Here is an 18,299-nt window from a genome sequence, read left to right on the forward strand (position 1 = left end):
TTTGAATTAACCTTCTTGTGCTTTCCATTCAGGGGATACAAAATATGAAGTCATGATTCCTGATAAACCATTTACAGTTATCAGATGCCTATAAAAATCAAGCTTTTTTTCTACCTAATTTATTATGGAATCACTAAAACTACAATAAGATGTAAAAGGTTTCAAGAAATTCCTGTGAGAAATACTTAGGTTATTTTAACAAAAAAATTGGATTTTTCTTTAGTTCACCTATGTTCACCAATATATATGGTAAATGCACCTTGAGTATAAGAATTGCATGAAAACAGTCTGAAAAAAATAAAACATGGAAACTGATGTGCGAGACCATCGTCCCCTTCCTACTTCCAATTCTTATTATTATTTTATTCTTTTTAAATACCACCGCTGACAAAACCCAATGCAAGATATAGTCCCCAAACCCACACCAAACTGCTTTGTTGTGCATCTTTTCCAGCAGGTTTTCACACCTGCTTCTTCAGACAGAGCATCTGGAGGCTACAAAAGTACAACTTGTACTTCTCCACCAGTCATGCTTATTTGTGTGATGTTTTTTCCAGATTTGGAAGTTTTTCAATTAGTGCTTTATGGTTCATGTTGATACTGGCTATAAGTCCTCCTTCATTGCCATCTGAGCCAGTGTAACTAATTTCTTCACCAGTCAGGGTAGTCATATGGCCACCCAAAGCTCTCAACACTGCATTTCCAGCACATATGTCCCACTTCTTAATGTAGGTGACATGGATATACACATCAGCTTCTTCTTGATTCTTTTCAGGCACATCAAGGAGGGCCAACACTTTATAACCTAGAAGAAATGGGCAGGGGTTAAAAAAAAAAATTAAACCAAGCTTTCCTGTCAAAACACATTAAAAGAAGAAGACCAGACACTCAAATATAGTTCTGCTCTTATGTTTACTCATTCATTTCTCAATCTCTACACCATGCTCAAGTCTATCTTTTTCTCCCTGGCTTTTTACTGCAATAGAAGGAAGATGTATATACCACTCTAATAAAGTAAATCAGCCCAGGACACTCCCCTTTATTATTCATTATGCACTACAAAGTAATTACTCAAACTAGTATCCATTCTTTTATGGAATTTCTTTCAGATTTTCAACTCTTTGAGCAATATTCTTGATTCATTAAGCTGTTCATTTCTTTATCTTCTTAAACAGAGTCAAGCCCTGGACAAGACAAGCCCTGCTATAATCAGTTACACTTTCACTTTGACATTTACAGTCATTATCAAGAAGCACCTGACTTGACTTGATTAAGTGCTTCAAGACATTCTTGACTAAACAATCTGTAAGGGAATTCTGGCTTTTCACATTAAAGACACAAAGATAACATTTCTGCGAAAATAAGGAAAAAAATCCTAGTGTCTCCCATGTACGTTCTGTCAATAACATGCACAAGGACATTGCATAAATAAAAAGTATTTTAAAATTCCTTTAAATTGAGTATGAGGCAGATAAAAATGGACTTTAGTGATATTAATTTTCCTCTTTTGACATAAATGCAATAAACAATACCAAACTTTAATGGCCCTTTTCTTAATTTTTTTTTTTAAATCAACCATACTAACAGCTAACTAACAACTAACAGATTTTCTTCCATGATTGTGCCTGTGGTCACACAACACTTTTTCTCCCACTGAGGCATCAGTGCCTTCCATGAACACTCATCAGTGTGTTTCAATGAAAGGACCACAACAGCACTGCTGGCCTAGGCTTAGACTCAGTAACACAACTGACTTGTGAACAGCCTGAATCAAGTTTGCATGTAGGCTCCTAAATACAGAAAAAACTTTGTCTCTATTGTCAAGTGTTTGCTTTCAGTGATGTGAAGATCAAAAGACAAAAGGAAAAAGATAAGACACTACAGCATACCCTTTTGTCTAGCAAGCGCTACTCCATTAAAATATCCAAAAGCAACAAAATGGATAAGATGCTTAAAGAACCAAACCTGCTCCACCAGCGGGGATTATCACAGTTTTATTTCCAAATGTCTGCCGTGCAACCTGCTCAACCTTTCCTGCATGGGAGCGGGACACAATAATCCTCGGAGTTTTCTCGTTGTAGGAGGAACGAGCTTTTACGTTTGACCCACCATCCACCATTGCCCAAGCTACAAGAGAAACAAAAGTTCTACTAAGATTTACAAGACAATCTAAGTGTAAGGACAAAAGGGTACTTATTAACAATATGGAATTGATACTTCTGACTGAATATGTCTCACTCCTGTAAAAGAGAAAGGGCTGACAGAGGATGGGGCGAGTACAAGGGAAGTGACACAGGCCACACACACATTGGTGCATATGGCATTATCCCAAACCTGACTGTTCTTGTGTGATAATTCCAAAACACAGAATAAGAAGGAAAAATCCCAAGTAGTTAATATTCAGAATTTGCAATTAGAAACCCACCAAAGTTAAAAGGATGGCTCCTAGACAGAAATACATCCAGTATTTCCTCAGACAATGTTTTCATGCAAGAACAAAAAGCCCCACTACCCTTTAAAGCAGATACTAAAAATGCTGTGGAGTCATTTAGTTCAGAAGGATAGTAATGCTAAAGAAGGAAATAGCTCAGGAGGATAGTGCTAGAAAGAAAAATATTTGATGTTGTGTTTCAGAGAATAGAATTTAGAATCCACAACTTCCCACTTATTTCATCACGAAGTTCAAAGCCAAGCTTGGCAGGTGGTATCCCCTAACCATTAATCTGACATTTACTTAGTAAACTACCCAGCAATTTCATCTCAGCAGAGAACCAGATTGTTTGGCAACAGACTGAGCTCTGTGTAATAACAATGCTGACTGCCCTTTATTGCTTTGTATTTGTGTGGTAGTATTAGGAACAATCTGACTCAAAACATACTGGTATTTCCAGCTTGAAAAATGAATACTTGTCACGCAGAATGACAGAATTCATTGCATCTCCTCCGATTCCATGTCTGAACATTGCACACTTCACTCTTAGCAAAGGAGATAAATTCTCAACATTACAATGCTAAAAACCCATTTCTTTAGATAGATATTGACACCTAAAAACATATGTTCCAAAATCTCCAAGATTCTTGAAGCATATTGGAATATAGTACATACTTAAGTGACTGGTAATTAAATTCATATTTATAGGCAGCAAAACATTTAGCACAAAATGTTGAGTGTTTAGTGTTTTAGGGCCAAAAAAGGACAACAAATACAAAATGCATTTATTCAGACTTAGTTTTTGTTCCAGAGCTACTGCAAAATTTCAGAACTCTAGAGGTCAGTATCGCCTAAGGGAAAATGTAAACAGCAATTCCTGTTTTAAATACACATGAATACTGAAACTACTTTGAAGCTTTGAGAAGTGCAGGAAAATTGTCAAACTTGCAGCAATGCTTGCTGATACATCATTAATACTGAAAAATTAATTACTTCATAGCTGTGGCATTAAAAACATGTCAGATAATCAATAAGGCTATGTTAGACAGTCTTGCCTGCTACACACAAACAGTTGCCATTAAGATCTTTATTAAATCTTCTTTTAATTCACACTGAATACACAGCAGCTCCTGGGTATATTATCACAGATCCAAGCTATTCTGCTAAATGAGCAAAGTGCTCTTTTTGCTAAAAACTAAAAGCACACATCAAACTGGTCAGTATTTGTAGGTTTAACTTTTTTTTTTTGTTTGCAATTAAGCACTCTAATTGAAGGGATCTTAGCTCTTTAAAATATTTTCAGTTTGTTTGTTCTAAACGCATCATTTTTATTTTAAACAAGGGCAGCATTTTCCTTTGTGGTTTTATAGCACAGAACACACCTACAGCTCTAATTGTGTGGTCTGCTGCAGTGCCCCTTTGCTGCTGGTATATTTTCTCATTTATACCTAGAGATGTTCTCTCAAACATCAAATTTCAATTAATCCTATGACTGGCTATCATAGAAATAGGTGAAGGCATGAAGATACCTGTGTATGATGAGAAGGGCTTGTGTATCACACCTATTACTGGTTTACCATTTACAGCCACACAAACCATGGTCGTGACATACTGTCGAAGATCCTCTGCAGGCAAAACAAGAAAGTGAGCAAGTTTACAATCAGATGCCAAGAACACAAAAGGAAAATAGACAGGAGATTATTCAGATTATTCTCTGAAGACTAGTTTATATTCTGCCTCTTGCAGTTATATAACTTTAATGTATCTTCAAATAACCTTTCAGTTTGCAAAAGACTTTGAAGACTTTTCAGGTTTCCAGCAATTTTTCCTGTTCAGTAGATGTAACCTATACTCCTACAGGTCTAATGCTAACAGCTGTGTCTTATGCAACATATCTTTTCATGGCAATCTGTGCCCCTCCATTCTCCTTTCTCTGCCTCACCTCCTATCCTCTATTGGCTCAAAAATGCGAATTCAAAAACCAAAGAACATCCACTTGAAAGGATAATTGTATCAATTACATGGTAACAAAAAAAAATCCCACTTTTCCAGTTGTTCCTTAGTACTTTTCAGCAAGAATTTTAGTTGGATTGCCTTGAACTGCTTATGCGACATCCTAAAACATTTGAAAAGGGGGAAGACTGAATTATGCATGGTGTTTTTAAAAATGACAACAAAAAAATTCTTATATCAAGTTAAATAGGATACTTACTTAGTATTCCCTTTAAAGAAACAAAACCAAAAATCTAAGATACTTAGAGTCACCACAGTAATGACTAAAATAAAAAAAATGTGTAATTCCAGTACAATCCATAATTGACAGTTACCATTTATTATAGCAACTAGATAGCTGTAAAGGTACCAAAGTAATTTCAGAGTTGGAATGCATAAAAGCAAATGTTGTAAAATAAGAACTACAGAGATTTCATGATGCAATCTGTTCAGTTAAATCACGCTAGCTTTGACATAAGACATTTTAACAAGAGATGTCCTTTTCCTTACTATCTTGTCTCCAGTGTAAAAGGCAAACATCAGAATTACACACATGACTTCTCAGCAAGAATCACTTACCTGTGTATTCTTGTGTAGCATCTAATGGATCGATCCAGACAGTGACACTTTCTGCTGGCACCTCTTTAGGCTGTATTTTTTGCTTTATGTCCTCAGGAATACTGTGATCCCAGGAGACTGTCTCCTGATCAGCTGTATCAACACGCTCCTCAGAATTTATCTGTGGTAAGACAACAAAAGTAGTTGCATTAACATAAAGTATGTTGTAACTACAGAAGTAGTTGCATTAACTGCAAATACAGTAACTGTGGCACTTGTGAAAATTACAGGTTTGCTCACATTTTCATTTCCTTCCTTCACCTCAATTACAGGAATTTTTTTCATTTTCTCATTATTACACTCATGTGATAAGCAATGCAAAACCACAGTCCAGAATTTTACTGTGAACCACACCACAGCTTGACACTGTTGCTTTGGCTGCAGGTCTCCCTACTGAACATTCCCACAGTATGAATCACATTTTTTTAAATCAATATTTAAATGCAGTTGCTTCAAGTACTACAGGCAGAACATTTGACTCTGGAGAAATCATACAGTACACAGACAGTAGGGGGTCTAAAATTCAATTTATATAAACCAGTAGAAGCACATGGAAATGTAGAAATATACTATCACCAGATATTGTGCAGACTCTGCATGACTTGGACAAGAAGAAATCTTAGTATACATATTCCTGCTGCAAGCATTGAGTTGCAAGTAGAAGATTAAGCAGCTCAGTTGAATTTAACCACTACACAACTGTTAGACAAATTTATTTCACAAACAAGTAATAACATCCTATACCCATTTTTAGGGTAGGTTGGGGTAAGGTCCTAAGATGGCCCATGAAGAACATTTATTAACAGCAGTCAAAAGTCATCTTTAAGCCTGTTGTCAACTGCTACCCAGCTTAATGAACTTTACTTCACACCAGAAGGCATTTCAGTACATCAAGCAGAGTTTGGCCAGGTAGTGGAGCACACAGCACTAATCTGCTGAATGGAGTAAAACTCCAAAAATGCAAAACCCAGCGCAACATCCTTGTGACTGCAGTGTCACAATAGTTTTAGATGACCAGAGACACAGTTATCCCAAAAGTTGTAGGCAAGTGACATGGAAAGACAATGAAAATGAAAGAGCTATCAGACTACATTTGACTGTGACAGACCTTATGTGAGCAGGATTTTTACATAACTCACATCATGACAAGAAAAGACATCACACACACCTCAACTGTGACAGGGTATTGGCCAAGGGTTAGGGGCCATTTTCTCCAAGAGAACTCCAAATGAAGAAGGAAGCAGAACTGCAGCAACTCCAGCCATACATCATAGCTGTCTTCTCACGTAAAACCAGTATTTGAAGCATTATATGCCAAACACGGAGCTCTTGAAGTTGCCGTGACATTTACAAATTAAACATCTGTCACTATACAATAAACCTGATGATTGCATTTCCCCCTGGGGAAAACAGTCCTGCAAAGTCAAGATGAGTAGTTCCACAGACTTGGCAGTCTCAACATAGCCCCTAGGCAGTCTAAGTTCCACTACAGCACATGACATACCATCATAAAAAAAACATTTCCTCAACAGAAGAAAGGGGCCTCCACAAAGTTAAGGGCTTGGAACCAATGCTCAAAAGGAAGAATATCTTGTTAAACCTGTTGTTACAGTACACTAGAGTGTAAAGTCTGAAACTATCTGAAAGCTACTGTTTTCAGAGAAACACCACCTACTAGCTCAGATTTTGTAGCAGTGGCCGTGACACTGCAGCATTTATAATGCTTGTGAGGAGTCTCTCTCAACAGATATAATTATTTCACTAGAAAAAAAATAGAGAAAGAGTGATAAGGTTGGAAAGACATCTGGAGAAAGTAAAAAAACCCACAAAAACAAAACTCCAAAGTGGTTCACTTGTTCTTCTATTCACATGAGAATTTACTCTGTAGCTTTGCCTGAATACTTGCCTGAGAGGGGCTCACCAACCCTTAAAACTTCTTTTATTCCTCCTGTTTTCTTTTTTTTTTTTTTTTTTTTTTTTTTTTTTTTTTTTTTTTTTTGTTAATGAATGAGAATATGCCTGGAAAACATTCCTCTGTGTTAACTCCATGTTCCTATTTGTCATTCTCATTTTTGCTGGCAGCCTCCAGAAGCCATGACCTTACACTTTAAACTTTTCTCAAGCAATATGGATACACAGTCCACTGCAATCCCAAATCCTCACTCAGAAATTAGGAGTAGCTATGGTAGAAAGACAATCACAAGGCCAGATATTTCAGGCACTTGATCTTATTTAAGCAAGACTCTCTGGGGTTAATTATCTAACAGCTGTAAAGTGTAAAAGCCCATCTGGGGAAGTTCTGGAAGCTGAGCACTGACATGAAGGTTAACTACATTTTGGAAATCTTCCCCACTTATGCTTGAAGCAAAAGCCCTCCTCACAAAGAACTGCATCAAACACAAAGGTTTAATATTATATATGTAAATCAGTGCATGGAATACTGCTGAAAAGTTAAAAAGAAAAAAAAAAAAACACACAACAACAACAACAAGAAAAACCCCCTTATTTCCTAAACAAGGCAGGCTGGCTGTATCTCACCAGTGCAGAGCTTCCCCAAAACCAACCCCTAAGGTGCAGGAATTCCATAACAAATGAGGGATGCTGCTCATGGAAGCCAGTAGCAGAGGTCCAACACCAATACCAGGATCAGTTCATGCTGTGCCTTCCAAAATAGGCAGGTGTTTCCAGCCTTTGGAAACCTCTGCACAGAGATCACTCCTGTCCAGCATGCTGGTGATTGGAACACAGATCTGCTCAGGAACACAGGAAGCAACACCAGTGTACCACAAACTTGTCTGGATAAATGCAGTGCTCTCAACACCCAACAGTCCTGGCCACTCAAAGACTTCAGGGAATCTCACAGTGGCTCTCTGTCCTGTGCTGGTTCAGTCCCTAACAGCACTTCATGCTGTCTTTATGGCAGCTCATCACCCAAAAAGCCTGCTTGAATACTAGCTAGCTGTCCCTGGCATGGTGCACCACTTCAGACTTTTTCCTGGTCTGAAAGAGTGGAACTGTAGTTTTGCCTTTGAATTCACTCATCAAAGGTAAGCTAAAGTGAAAAAATATATGCAAACAGATGTCCTCTGAAATCCAAATCTTAGTGCTGTTTCATTAGAAAATAAAACAAGCACAACACAAATATTATCACACCTGTATTATAAAAATACCAATTAAGCTGCTTAAACTGAAAAAAAAAACCCAAACAAAACAAAAAAAAAAAACCAAAACAACATCCCGACAGAGTTCAGGTAACAAGAAAAGTAAACATTTACCAGTCAGAATATGAAAATAGGAGTATTCCAGATATTACCTTTCAAAACCAGAGATTGGAACAGGTTGCCCAGTGAGGTAGTAGATGCCCTATCCCTCAAGTGTTCCAGGTCAGGTTGGATGGGGCTCTGAGCAATCTGACTGAGCTGAAGATGTCTCAGCTCATTGAAGGAGGTTGGGCTAGATGGCCTTTAAGGTCTCTTCCAACCCACATTATTCTGATTTTATGACTCAATAGATAAGTCTATTGATTTGAATAGGACTAAGGAAATTAAAAACCTGGAGGCCTGCAAGCCTGGAGTGTGCACAGGGGAACATTAGTAAAACATTATTAGGTGATTGTTTTTGTTTTGTTGGTGCACAACCAATTTGTTGCTGCATGACCTATGCAGCCACTTCACCAGTGATTATCATGCCCAAGATCATGATCATGCATGCCCAAGGTTCAACTTTGCCACCTGTATCCACCTGACATGAGATGGAAGAAAGAAGTGGAGAGGCAAAAGTAAATGCAAACAACAAACCAACAGTGATTTCAGCACCATTTTTCTGAGAGACTGAGAGATGTCCTCTGTGGATGGTGGAAGATACTTTATAATTATTTATAAATATTTATAACACCTTCTGTACTAATGTCTAGAGCAGCCACTAAGAGTTCATGTTCATGTCTGTCCAACCTGGTGGCCTTCTAGATGGAGTGACTGCAACAGTTGACAAGGGTGCCAAGACCAGCTGGTGTCACCTGCCTGGACTTCTGTAAGGCCTTTGATAGGGTCCCACATGACATCATTATGTCCAAATTGGAGAGACATGGATTTAAAGATTACTCAGTGGATAAGGAATTGGATAGATGGACACAGTCAGAAAGTTTGTGTCAACAACTTGTACGTCCACATGGAGGTCAGTGATGGTCTCCATCAAGGCTCCATTTTGGGACTGGTGCTCTCTTATATCTTCATCAATGACAATGGTAAGATCAAGTGGACCCTCAGCAAGTTTGCAGAGAACATGAAGCCAAGCAGTGCACTTGACCCAGCAGAAGGAAGGGATACTGTCCTGAGCAACCTGGACAAACTTGAGAAGCTGGCTCATGAGAACCTCTCTAAGTTCAACAAGTCCAAGTGCAAGATGCTGCACCTGATTTGGGGTAATCCCAGGCATGAGTACAGACTGAAGGAACTCACTGAGAGCAGCGTAACAGAGATACACTTGTGGTTTATTATGGATGTGTGCTCACAGCCTAGACAGCCTCCTGGGATGCATCCAAAAAGCAGCATGGCCAGCAGATGGAGGAAAGTGGTTCTCCCCCTCTCCTCTGCCCTGGTGAGACCCCACCTGGAGTGCTGCAACCAGGTATGGAGTCCTCAGCACAATAACGATGTGGACCTGTTAGAGTGGGTCCAGAGAAAGGCCACAAAGATAATGAGAAGAATGAACATCTCTCCTATGAAGACATGCTGAGAGCTGGGTTTATTCAGCCTGGAAGGGAGAGAAGGGTCCTGGGAGACCTTAAGGCAGCCTTCCAGTGCTTAAATGGTGCTTATAAAAAAAGAGGGAGAATAACTCTTTACATGGGCGGATAGGGATAGGACAAGGGGGAATAGTTTCAAACTAAAAGACGAGAGATTTGGCTTAGATTTTAGGAAGAAATTCTTTATTGTAAGGGTGGTGAGCCACTGGAGCATATTGCTTAGAGAAGTTGTGGATGCCTCATCCCTCAAAGTGTTCAAGAGCAGACTGGATGGGGCTTTGAGCAGCTTTGGTCTAGTGGAAGGCATTCCTGCCTACAACAGGGTAGTTGGAACAAGATGATCTCTAAGGTCCCTCCCAACACAAGTTGCTTTTATGACTCCACAATACCCACAACTACACATCTTGAAAGATATACTGACCTACAAGGTAGTTTCATGGGACTGTAATTGATTTGCTCTTATGTGACTGTGCTTCAGAGATGTCCCAACTCTGTGGAGAGGGGTTCAAGCTGCAGTCTTTGGGATTTCCCCCACTTAAAGACCCCTTCAACCACTGCTGCTGCACTGCGCTGAAGAGCAACCCTATACTCACTGTGCTACACTGACTGCTCTGCCTCCATTGGCTCTGCTTCTCTGTTTTTCTCCTCAAATGTATCAGAGGTGAAAGCTGTCTCAGCTTCTCACAGCATCTGTACATACACAAAGTCTGTGAAGGAATCAGATGCCAAAACCTCTGAATGTAAACACCCACTAGACAAGTCAGGACATATCAATATGCTCAAAAGGAGAGCATTCTCCAGGAGAGCAAAAAGCACTCAAAGCACCATTATTTCCAGTATCTGAGGAAAATATCTAACCTCCCCTGGTTACAAAACAAGGCTCCAGAATCTGTTACAGAGGGAGGGGTGTACTTTCACACAAGATCACGCCAAGACTTAGCTCACCTGCATCCAGGACCATTTATGATCCCTTCTGTTCAACTTTCAAATTCAGGGGTGGTGAATGAAAACTGTTTCTTGGGTTAATTAACTCTGAAAAGAATGCAAACTGGGAAATCAAAGTACCACTTCTCTTTGTAAATGTAAAATGCCTTTAAGCTTTAAAAAAATTTGAATAGTAGCCTTACCAGCACAGTAAAAAAAAAAGCCAACCCGGATTTTATTCAATACATTGACATTTTTAAAGCCAGCTGCTTGCTTTTGAAAAGGTTCTTTTCCTCCTTAGATTACCACAACATATTAGAAAGGAAAAATAAGCGGTGATCATCATGCCTCTCAAAAATATTCCTCTTGACAAGGGTCAATTTACATAGTTTTAGCAAGGCAGATTTTATTATGAATGGAAAGAAGACCTTGTAGAATTATATGGTTTTCTAAAAAAAAACACCAAAAACCAACTTATTAAAAGGTAATTAAGTTCAGAAACTATAAGTTTAAAGTCCTAACTTTTAATTAAGTTTAAAACTACAAAGCATATTTGTATAGAAATGTGTAAGGTATAAAATCATACAAATGTATAAAATAATCAGAGGCATAAAACCCACTGGTCTCATGTTGCCATTGATTTGATCAGAAAACAACAAGTATTTCTATAATTATGCCACAACACTGAAAAAGGACACATGCCTTTTTCAAGGCACCTAAGTCAAAGCAGACAGAGGTTTTCCTCTATCATCAACTACATCTTTGTTTATTTTAGCAACAAGAAGTTCCTTAATGCAGGAACAAGATGACAGAATATGCAAAGAAGAATCTGGACAATTCTAAATGTCAAGAAGTTCAATTAGTGCTTATCAACACTCATTAGGTGACTTTGGCCATTAAGCCAGCAGGAAGCTGACTGAAACAAACAGGATTTAATAAATGATAAAGACATCCAATGACAACTCTGCTTCTATGGACTTACAATGAATAGAGTTTGGTGAAAACAACAAAGTGGAATTGAGGGAATCAGCACAGGTCACAGGATTCACTGTTTCCACCAGTAATCTGCGGAAATATCTAGAATTTTAGACCAGAAAAATAAAACCACTTGCTTATTAGCTCACACAAGTGGTTTCAGTAGATGGCAAAATTCTCTATTACAGTTCTATACAGACCCAAGTCTAGCAAAGAGAAAGAGATGACTTGCTTTGTCACAAGAGTTGTAGAACTTCATTTTAAGAAAACATCCAAATAAGGACAGATTAGAAATTTACCAATAAAATAGATAATACCCAAAAAAGTCCACTCTTTGTGAGTGGCTACACTAAGAAATGCAGCTCTCCAGATGCTCAGATGATAGATTAAACACCCGCAGTGTACAAACAAGCCAAATAAACTATTTGTAATTGCATCTGAAAAGATAATCACAGAGCTTATTAGCATAAAGTTTGACAGTAACTTTATTTTCATGCAGAGAGAGTGGGCATAAGTCATCTGGCATCATTTGGAACCCATGTAAGGAGATGTATCACCTCCAGACAACACCTATTACTGAGATTTCAGATCAACATGCACACCTCTTGTTTAACTTAGAAACCCACTGGCAGTGGGTTCTGCAAAGATCATCTGGGTCAGAAGAACACAAACTTTATTAAAAGTTCTCCTCCCTAAGACCTGAGGAGGCCATTCTCACAACATGAAAAGACAAATTACTGAACCTACTCATTAAAGTGCAATACCTCTGAAGTTTAAGTAATATTTCCTTTTTTAAACCCACTTCTTTAATACACCTGCCTTTCACAGAGACTCAGTATCACTTACAGAGCTTGCCATCTCAGATGAAATTCCAGTTTTTTACGTTGGGTAGTTGGCACTGTGATCAGAAGCCTGTAAACAGTGAGTTGAAACCTAGACAGTACTTCAGATAGCCTGATAAAAAGGAATGCTTGCAGTCATTAATCTTCAAAAGTCAGATTAATTTAGAAGAAAATCAAAGTAAAAGTGACGTGTTCTTAAAAGTTTCATTTCAAGCGCTGATTGCAGCATTATCAGGCATAAGCTTGAAATGTGGTATTTATCATCAGTCATAACTGGGAAAGATTTGGATTTAGAATAGTGACAAGACTCAAAAAAAGACGCTCAAAGAAAAAGACTGGGACGGAGGAAGACTTCATTTCCACCACAGTCACAATATAAAAAAAAGGGAGCGGACAAGATGAAAGTCTATTCAGTATTTACACTAGAAAACAACAGATATAGCTGGTGCGACTTTAGAACAAAAAGAAGCCAAAACAGCTCAAAATGAAAATGCAGGGCAGAATACAATCTGACCAGTAAGACTGAAATCTGCATCCTGTGAAAATAACTCTAGCAGAATTGTGTGGGTCACTTTAAAATTGGCTTTTTCAGTCAGAGGATAAGAGGTAATCTGGTCAAAGTGCAAGTTTAAGGAACAGTCTGTCAGTCATTCCTCCCTTTGTGATCAAGCAGGGCTGCTCCTTCAGATGTGCTGGAGATGGGCTGTAGTGGGAACTGAAACCAGGGTATTCCTAAATAACCTTTCTTTTAAATAACTTTTATTTCAAATTTTTACTTGGGATACAATCAGTTATCAAGATCCTGACATTGATCCCTGGACAGGCCACATTAAAAGAGTAAGACCCTAAGGCATGATCTGAGAGGGATCTTTTAGCAGGTAATGCTGCTGAAACCCTGCTATCATGAGATCATTTCTTCACAGAACCTCTTCTAAGCAGAACATACCAGCATTGAATTTGGAAAGAATGCTTCCCCAGTCCACTCCCATCCCAGCAGCAGGGCTGGGTCAAGCATCTCCTTAATCTCCTCACCTAATTCCCACCCCAGTCCTTATCACACCACCACTGTGCCAGCACAAGAATTAATAAGGCTGCATGGAGAACCAACCAGGAAAGAAGTAACCCAGAAATTATAAACAAAATAAATAAAAAATGAAAGCAGCAGAGGGGATGATTACAGCTGGATGAGACCTTTAACTCTTTCTTAGCATGACAAATGAATGAGGACAACATGCTGGTAATGCAGGAGCAGTAACACCTCAAGCCTGTAACTGCAGTTGAGAACTTCACCAAGAGAAAGCAATGCATCTCTTTTAGCACCAAGTATATTTAAAATCAACTGTACAAAGATGCTTCATGGAATACACATGTAAATATTTACTGCTGGATGTTGAGTGCAATCACACAACACTGGGTAATACCCAAGGTAGCAGTAAGTGAGTTGCCCCTTATTTTTCTCAGGCCTGTTTCTGAGGGATATAAAAACACCACCTCTAAATCGAAACTAAATCTACACAGTCTTAAAACTGTGTTGAGACACTCCTACCTAGATCTTACCTAACACAGCCTTGAGAAGTCTCAACTGATGCAAATGCATCTATTTATTTCAAACAGAGCAGTTGATGTCAGCAGTGGAGTTCCTCTTCCTCTGTAGAGACCAATACCTTTACTCAAGAGAACAAAGGCAAACATTTTCTGTGGGATTTTTTTCCCCTCAGATTTTGAAAGGGCTTTTTTAATAAATCCCACCTCTTAGTATGATAAGGCTTCTTCCAGATTTATTTCAGCTTCTGCATGTGAGAAGCCTAACTCTTCTATCTTCTCTTAATAACCACACTTTATGAGATTCAGGTCTGCTTCACAAAAACTGTTTGCATGTTTTCCCTTTTTATGTCCAGCAGCACAAAACAAGGAATGTAACACTGTTGACTGACTTAAGTTTATTTCAGTTGAATGACTACTCCCCTTGGTTATTCTGAAATATTGGAAAGCCACAGTTATTCTTAGAGAACCATAGAGTAATAGAATGGTTTGCGCTGGAAGGTACCTTCCAGATCTCACTCCAACCCCTCACTCCAACTGCCATGGGTTGGGACACCTTCCACTAAACCAGGTTGCTCAAGGCTTTATCCTGCTTGACCTTGAACACTTCCAGGGAGCAGTCATCCACAACTTCTCTGGGCAAGCTGGTCCACTGCCTCACCACTCCCACAGTAAAGAATTCTGTCCTAATGTCCAATCTAAACCTGCTCTCTTCCAATTGAAAGTCATTCTTCCTTGTCCTGTCAACACATGCCCTTGTACAAAACTCCTCTCCAGGTCTCCTACAGCCCCCCGCAGGCACTGAAAGGCTCTGTAATGTCTCACAGGAGCCTTCTCTCGTCCAGACTGAACAACTCCATTTCCTTTGCTTTACAGGCATATTTTAGCACCTAGTTTTTGTGCTTGTTCATCTTCTTCCTGGATGCAGCATTTGGCAACAATTTAAACACTGAAGTTCTCCTGTTAAACTCAAGAACTTCAGGATGTGGGAAAATTGGCATTTTGCATAAGCTTACTCTTGGAATTATTGCTGTTTTTGTTTGACAGCTTTTATTAGCACCATTTTCTCTAGCAAGGAGAGGAGAGGAGGTTTACTTGACTTCAGCAGCATCTTTTATGCTGGAGTGTCACTCTGAACAAGGGGGATAAAATTACAGATATAAAGAAGATATTTCTTACATTATGCAATTTATACTGCCTCAGAAAATCCTCTATAATTCTTATATTCACACCAAGACTCAGCAGCTCTGTTCCATGAAAGAGCTGCAGTTTTAGATGGGTTGCTCTGAAGTTGCACTTGAAGGATTACTAGATTGAGATGATACCTTGCCTTCACACCTGAGAAGCACACATAGTACGTACACAGTAGTAAAATAAAGCTTTGATTTTAGTTTGGGCAAATGTTTATGAATACATTTTCATCATGGGCTTATCAGTGTATACACAGCTTGGTGAGTATTTTTTAAACACCACATGAGGTAAGCTGTTATTATCCCCATCATGTTCTTAGAATACTTATTGTCCCACAGCTGATCTGTCAGACTGAATAACTCCAAATCACCTGAAAGATTTGTCAAGTACACTCATCCTAGATAACCTCAGTGCTCAAGCTCCGTCTAAGGAAGAGTTAGGAAAAAGAAAAGACATATGACTGGTATTTTAGTTCCACGGACCTATGCACACATTTTCAGTTTTATACTGCCTTTGAGAACACATCTGCACTTTCCAAAGTACCATCTATTCTTAAAGACTAGCAGCACACATCACCTGTGAGAAAAATAAAAGGGAGTACCCAAGTTTTTAAAAAGTAGATTTTCAAAGTTAACACCCTCTGCCAGAAAGACACAAGTCAGACAGTCACTGCTAGGAATACCAGGCTCCAGAGCAAGTTTACATGTGACCACAGAGCAGGCAATACACAGTCCACTGTGTTCTTCAAGCCCAGACAGAACACACAGCCTTCTCTACAAGCACAGACAACTCTTAATCTAGATTAATTAAGTCCCTCCATCTGTGAAAGGGGAGAAAGCATAGAGGTTTCAAGCCAGCTAAGCTGTAAAGCCAAGATCTCTAAGGGCACTGAATAATGCAAGAGAACAGGGATCAATATTTTTTCTTCCTTTAACACTGGGCCTGTGAAGGTGCCTTGTCACCAACAGACAAAATCCAGGAAATCTTCAAAACAAAACCAGCATAATCTTTCTGTAGAGGAAGATTAGTCACATCTCAAGTTTATTTCAAACATTGAAGAATTTATTGTTTCCTCCAGATTTCATATTCAATAAGTTCTTTACAACACTTTTAAAACCTCACCAAAATAAACAAAAAAACCCCAAAAAGCCAACAAACAAAAAACTACACATCTATCTGTGAAACTTTCAAAACAGCTACTGAAAATTGAATAGTAACTCAATAACCAAAAACTGGACTTAACTACTTTTTCTACCAACCCCTCCAGAAATCACCACTTCTGAGATCCAAATTTAGGGCTTTCTACCCATTTCAAATGGCCATGAAAAGCTAAGGAATTTAACACCAAAAGACAGAAGTTCTCATTGACTGAAGTGAAAGCGGAAACAATGCCAACAAACCCCAAAAATCCTCGAAATATAGTTCAAAGCTTAGGGTGCGACCTTAAGAGACAGATCCAGACTTCAGGAGCGAAGGAGCGCAGGAAGGGGTGTGTGCCTCTGAAAGCAAAGCAAACTCATTTTGCTCAGGTAGGCAGTGATCCACAGTATTGACACAGATACGCTTATCAGCTGTCCCCCAGCCGCGAGCGCTAATCACTCGGTTATTGCAGCGCTATGCTCCTAAGCCTCGAATTCTCCGTCGCTGCTCCCGCCCCTGGCTCTCCCCACAACTGACGGCAGCAAGGACAACCGGCAGGACGGATAACTACCAAAGCAACGGCGTTCCTCATCTCCGCATCTTAACCGCAGGCGGAATTTGCGCTGCACAATTACCTGCATCCCTAACCACAGAGCTCAGGATCCGCAACAGCGAGACCCGGTGTTCCCCGCACCCCTCCATGCCCGCAGTGTTTGATACTGTTTCACCAGCGTGGCTTCGCTTGCAACACGCTGCAACTCTTTCCCCTGCAACCCAACACCCACGGCGAGGAGCGTGAGGTGGCACTGCCACAAATTCAGCGGGAGGGGAAGGAAAAGCGCAAACGAGGGCAGCGCTTCCCGCCGGCTGTTACAGACCGGAGAGCCGCCGGCGCGGAGCAGCCCCACACCGGGACTCCACAGCGGGCTCCCAGCGCCGGGGGCTCCACAGCGGGCCCACAGCAGCCCCCGCCCCACGGAGGGCGCCTGGCACCCACCTGCACGGCGGGGAAGGCGCCCTTCAGCAGGTAGAACATCCTGCGGTTGGAGAGGAGGTCGCCGGTGGTCAGCTGCTCCTCGGCCCCCTCCCGCGTCTTCCCCTTCGCCTTGGCGTTGAGGACGTTCCCCTCGCGGACCCGCTTCACCTCCTCCCCGCCCCTGACGGCGGCCAGCACGGACACGGCCAGCAGCTCCCGCAGGTCCACGGCGCCGCCGGGCGCAGAGCCGTGGGGCGCCTCGGGCCCGCCGGCCGCCGGCTCGCTCAGCATGAAGAAGGCGAAGCGGCCGGCCAGGAAGCCGGAGTAGAGGTGGTAGAGGACTCCCAGCCCCAGCAGGCAGAACACGGCCATGCCGAGCGGCGAGAGGCGGATGCCCATGGGGGCCATGGCCGCGGGGCGGGCGGGCGGCGGAGCCGGGCGGTCACCACAGTCCCATGGCACGGCCGGGGCGCTCCGCTCCGCGGCTGCTGCTGCGGCGGCGCCGGGCCGGCTCCACGCTCGCGGCCGGGAGCAGCGCCGTCTGTATCCGGGTCAGGCGGAGGCGGAGCCCGCCCCGCGCACTGGGCACGTCCCGCTGCCCCCGGGCTCTGTGCCTCCGGCGGGAGCACGGCGAGTCCCGTCGCTACCTGCCGAGCTCATCCATGATAGAACACACGGTCATCGCCCGCTGGTTCTCCTGAGCTCTGTGGGTTGGGCTGGTTTTTCCCTCATCTCCCTCTAGGCAGCCGATGCGCCAGGAGCCCGCAGCGGCGGGGCCGAGGGAGGTGCTCCTTCCGCGGGGCAGGACCCCGAGCCCGCCCGGAACGCTGGGAGGGAGTTTTCTGATGGAAATTGCTGTTGGCATAAACTGCTGCTAAATTTCTGAAGGTGCACTGTTAGGGGTGCTGAGCATCATTGTTGAGA

At 41.2% G+C, this 18,299-nt stretch overlaps 1 protein-coding gene across 1 annotated transcript; it reads right to left on the bottom strand.

The window, feature by feature from the left end:
* Positions 1 to 342: 342 nt before the first annotated feature.
* Positions 343 to 17,783, bottom strand: BPNT2 (3'(2'), 5'-bisphosphate nucleotidase 2). Its single transcript, XM_058811065.1, has 5 exons — positions 17,397 to 17,783; positions 5,003 to 5,162; positions 3,961 to 4,056; positions 1,966 to 2,127; positions 343 to 805 (listed from the first exon to the last, which is right to left on the bottom strand). The coding sequence occupies exons 1-5, from the start codon at positions 17,781 to 17,783 to the stop codon at positions 534 to 536; spliced, it is 1,077 nt and encodes a 358-aa protein (XP_058667048.1). The 3' UTR covers positions 343 to 533.
* Between the last annotated feature and the right edge of the window lie 516 nt (positions 17,784 to 18,299).

This window comes from Ammospiza caudacuta, chromosome 1 (genome assembly GCF_027887145.1).
Source record: "Ammospiza caudacuta isolate bAmmCau1 chromosome 1, bAmmCau1.pri, whole genome shotgun sequence".
In the NCBI taxonomy this organism is placed as follows: domain Eukaryota; kingdom Metazoa; phylum Chordata; class Aves; order Passeriformes; family Passerellidae; genus Ammospiza; species Ammospiza caudacuta.

Bases quoted from the DNA above. Each gene is read 5' to 3' on its own strand.
- BPNT2 (XM_058811065.1), bottom strand. From the start codon at position 17,783: ATGGCCCCCATGGGCATCCGCCTCTCGCCGCTCGGCATGGCCGTGTTC. The intron at 5,163-17,396 runs GTGGGTGCCAGG...GTCTTACCACAG, and splicing joins GCGCCTTCCCCGCCGTGCAG to ATAAATTCTGAGGAGCGTGT. The intron at 806-1,965 runs GTTTGGTTCTTT...CATTTCTTCTAG, and splicing joins AATCCCCGCTGGTGGAGCAG to GTTATAAAGTGTTGGCCCTC.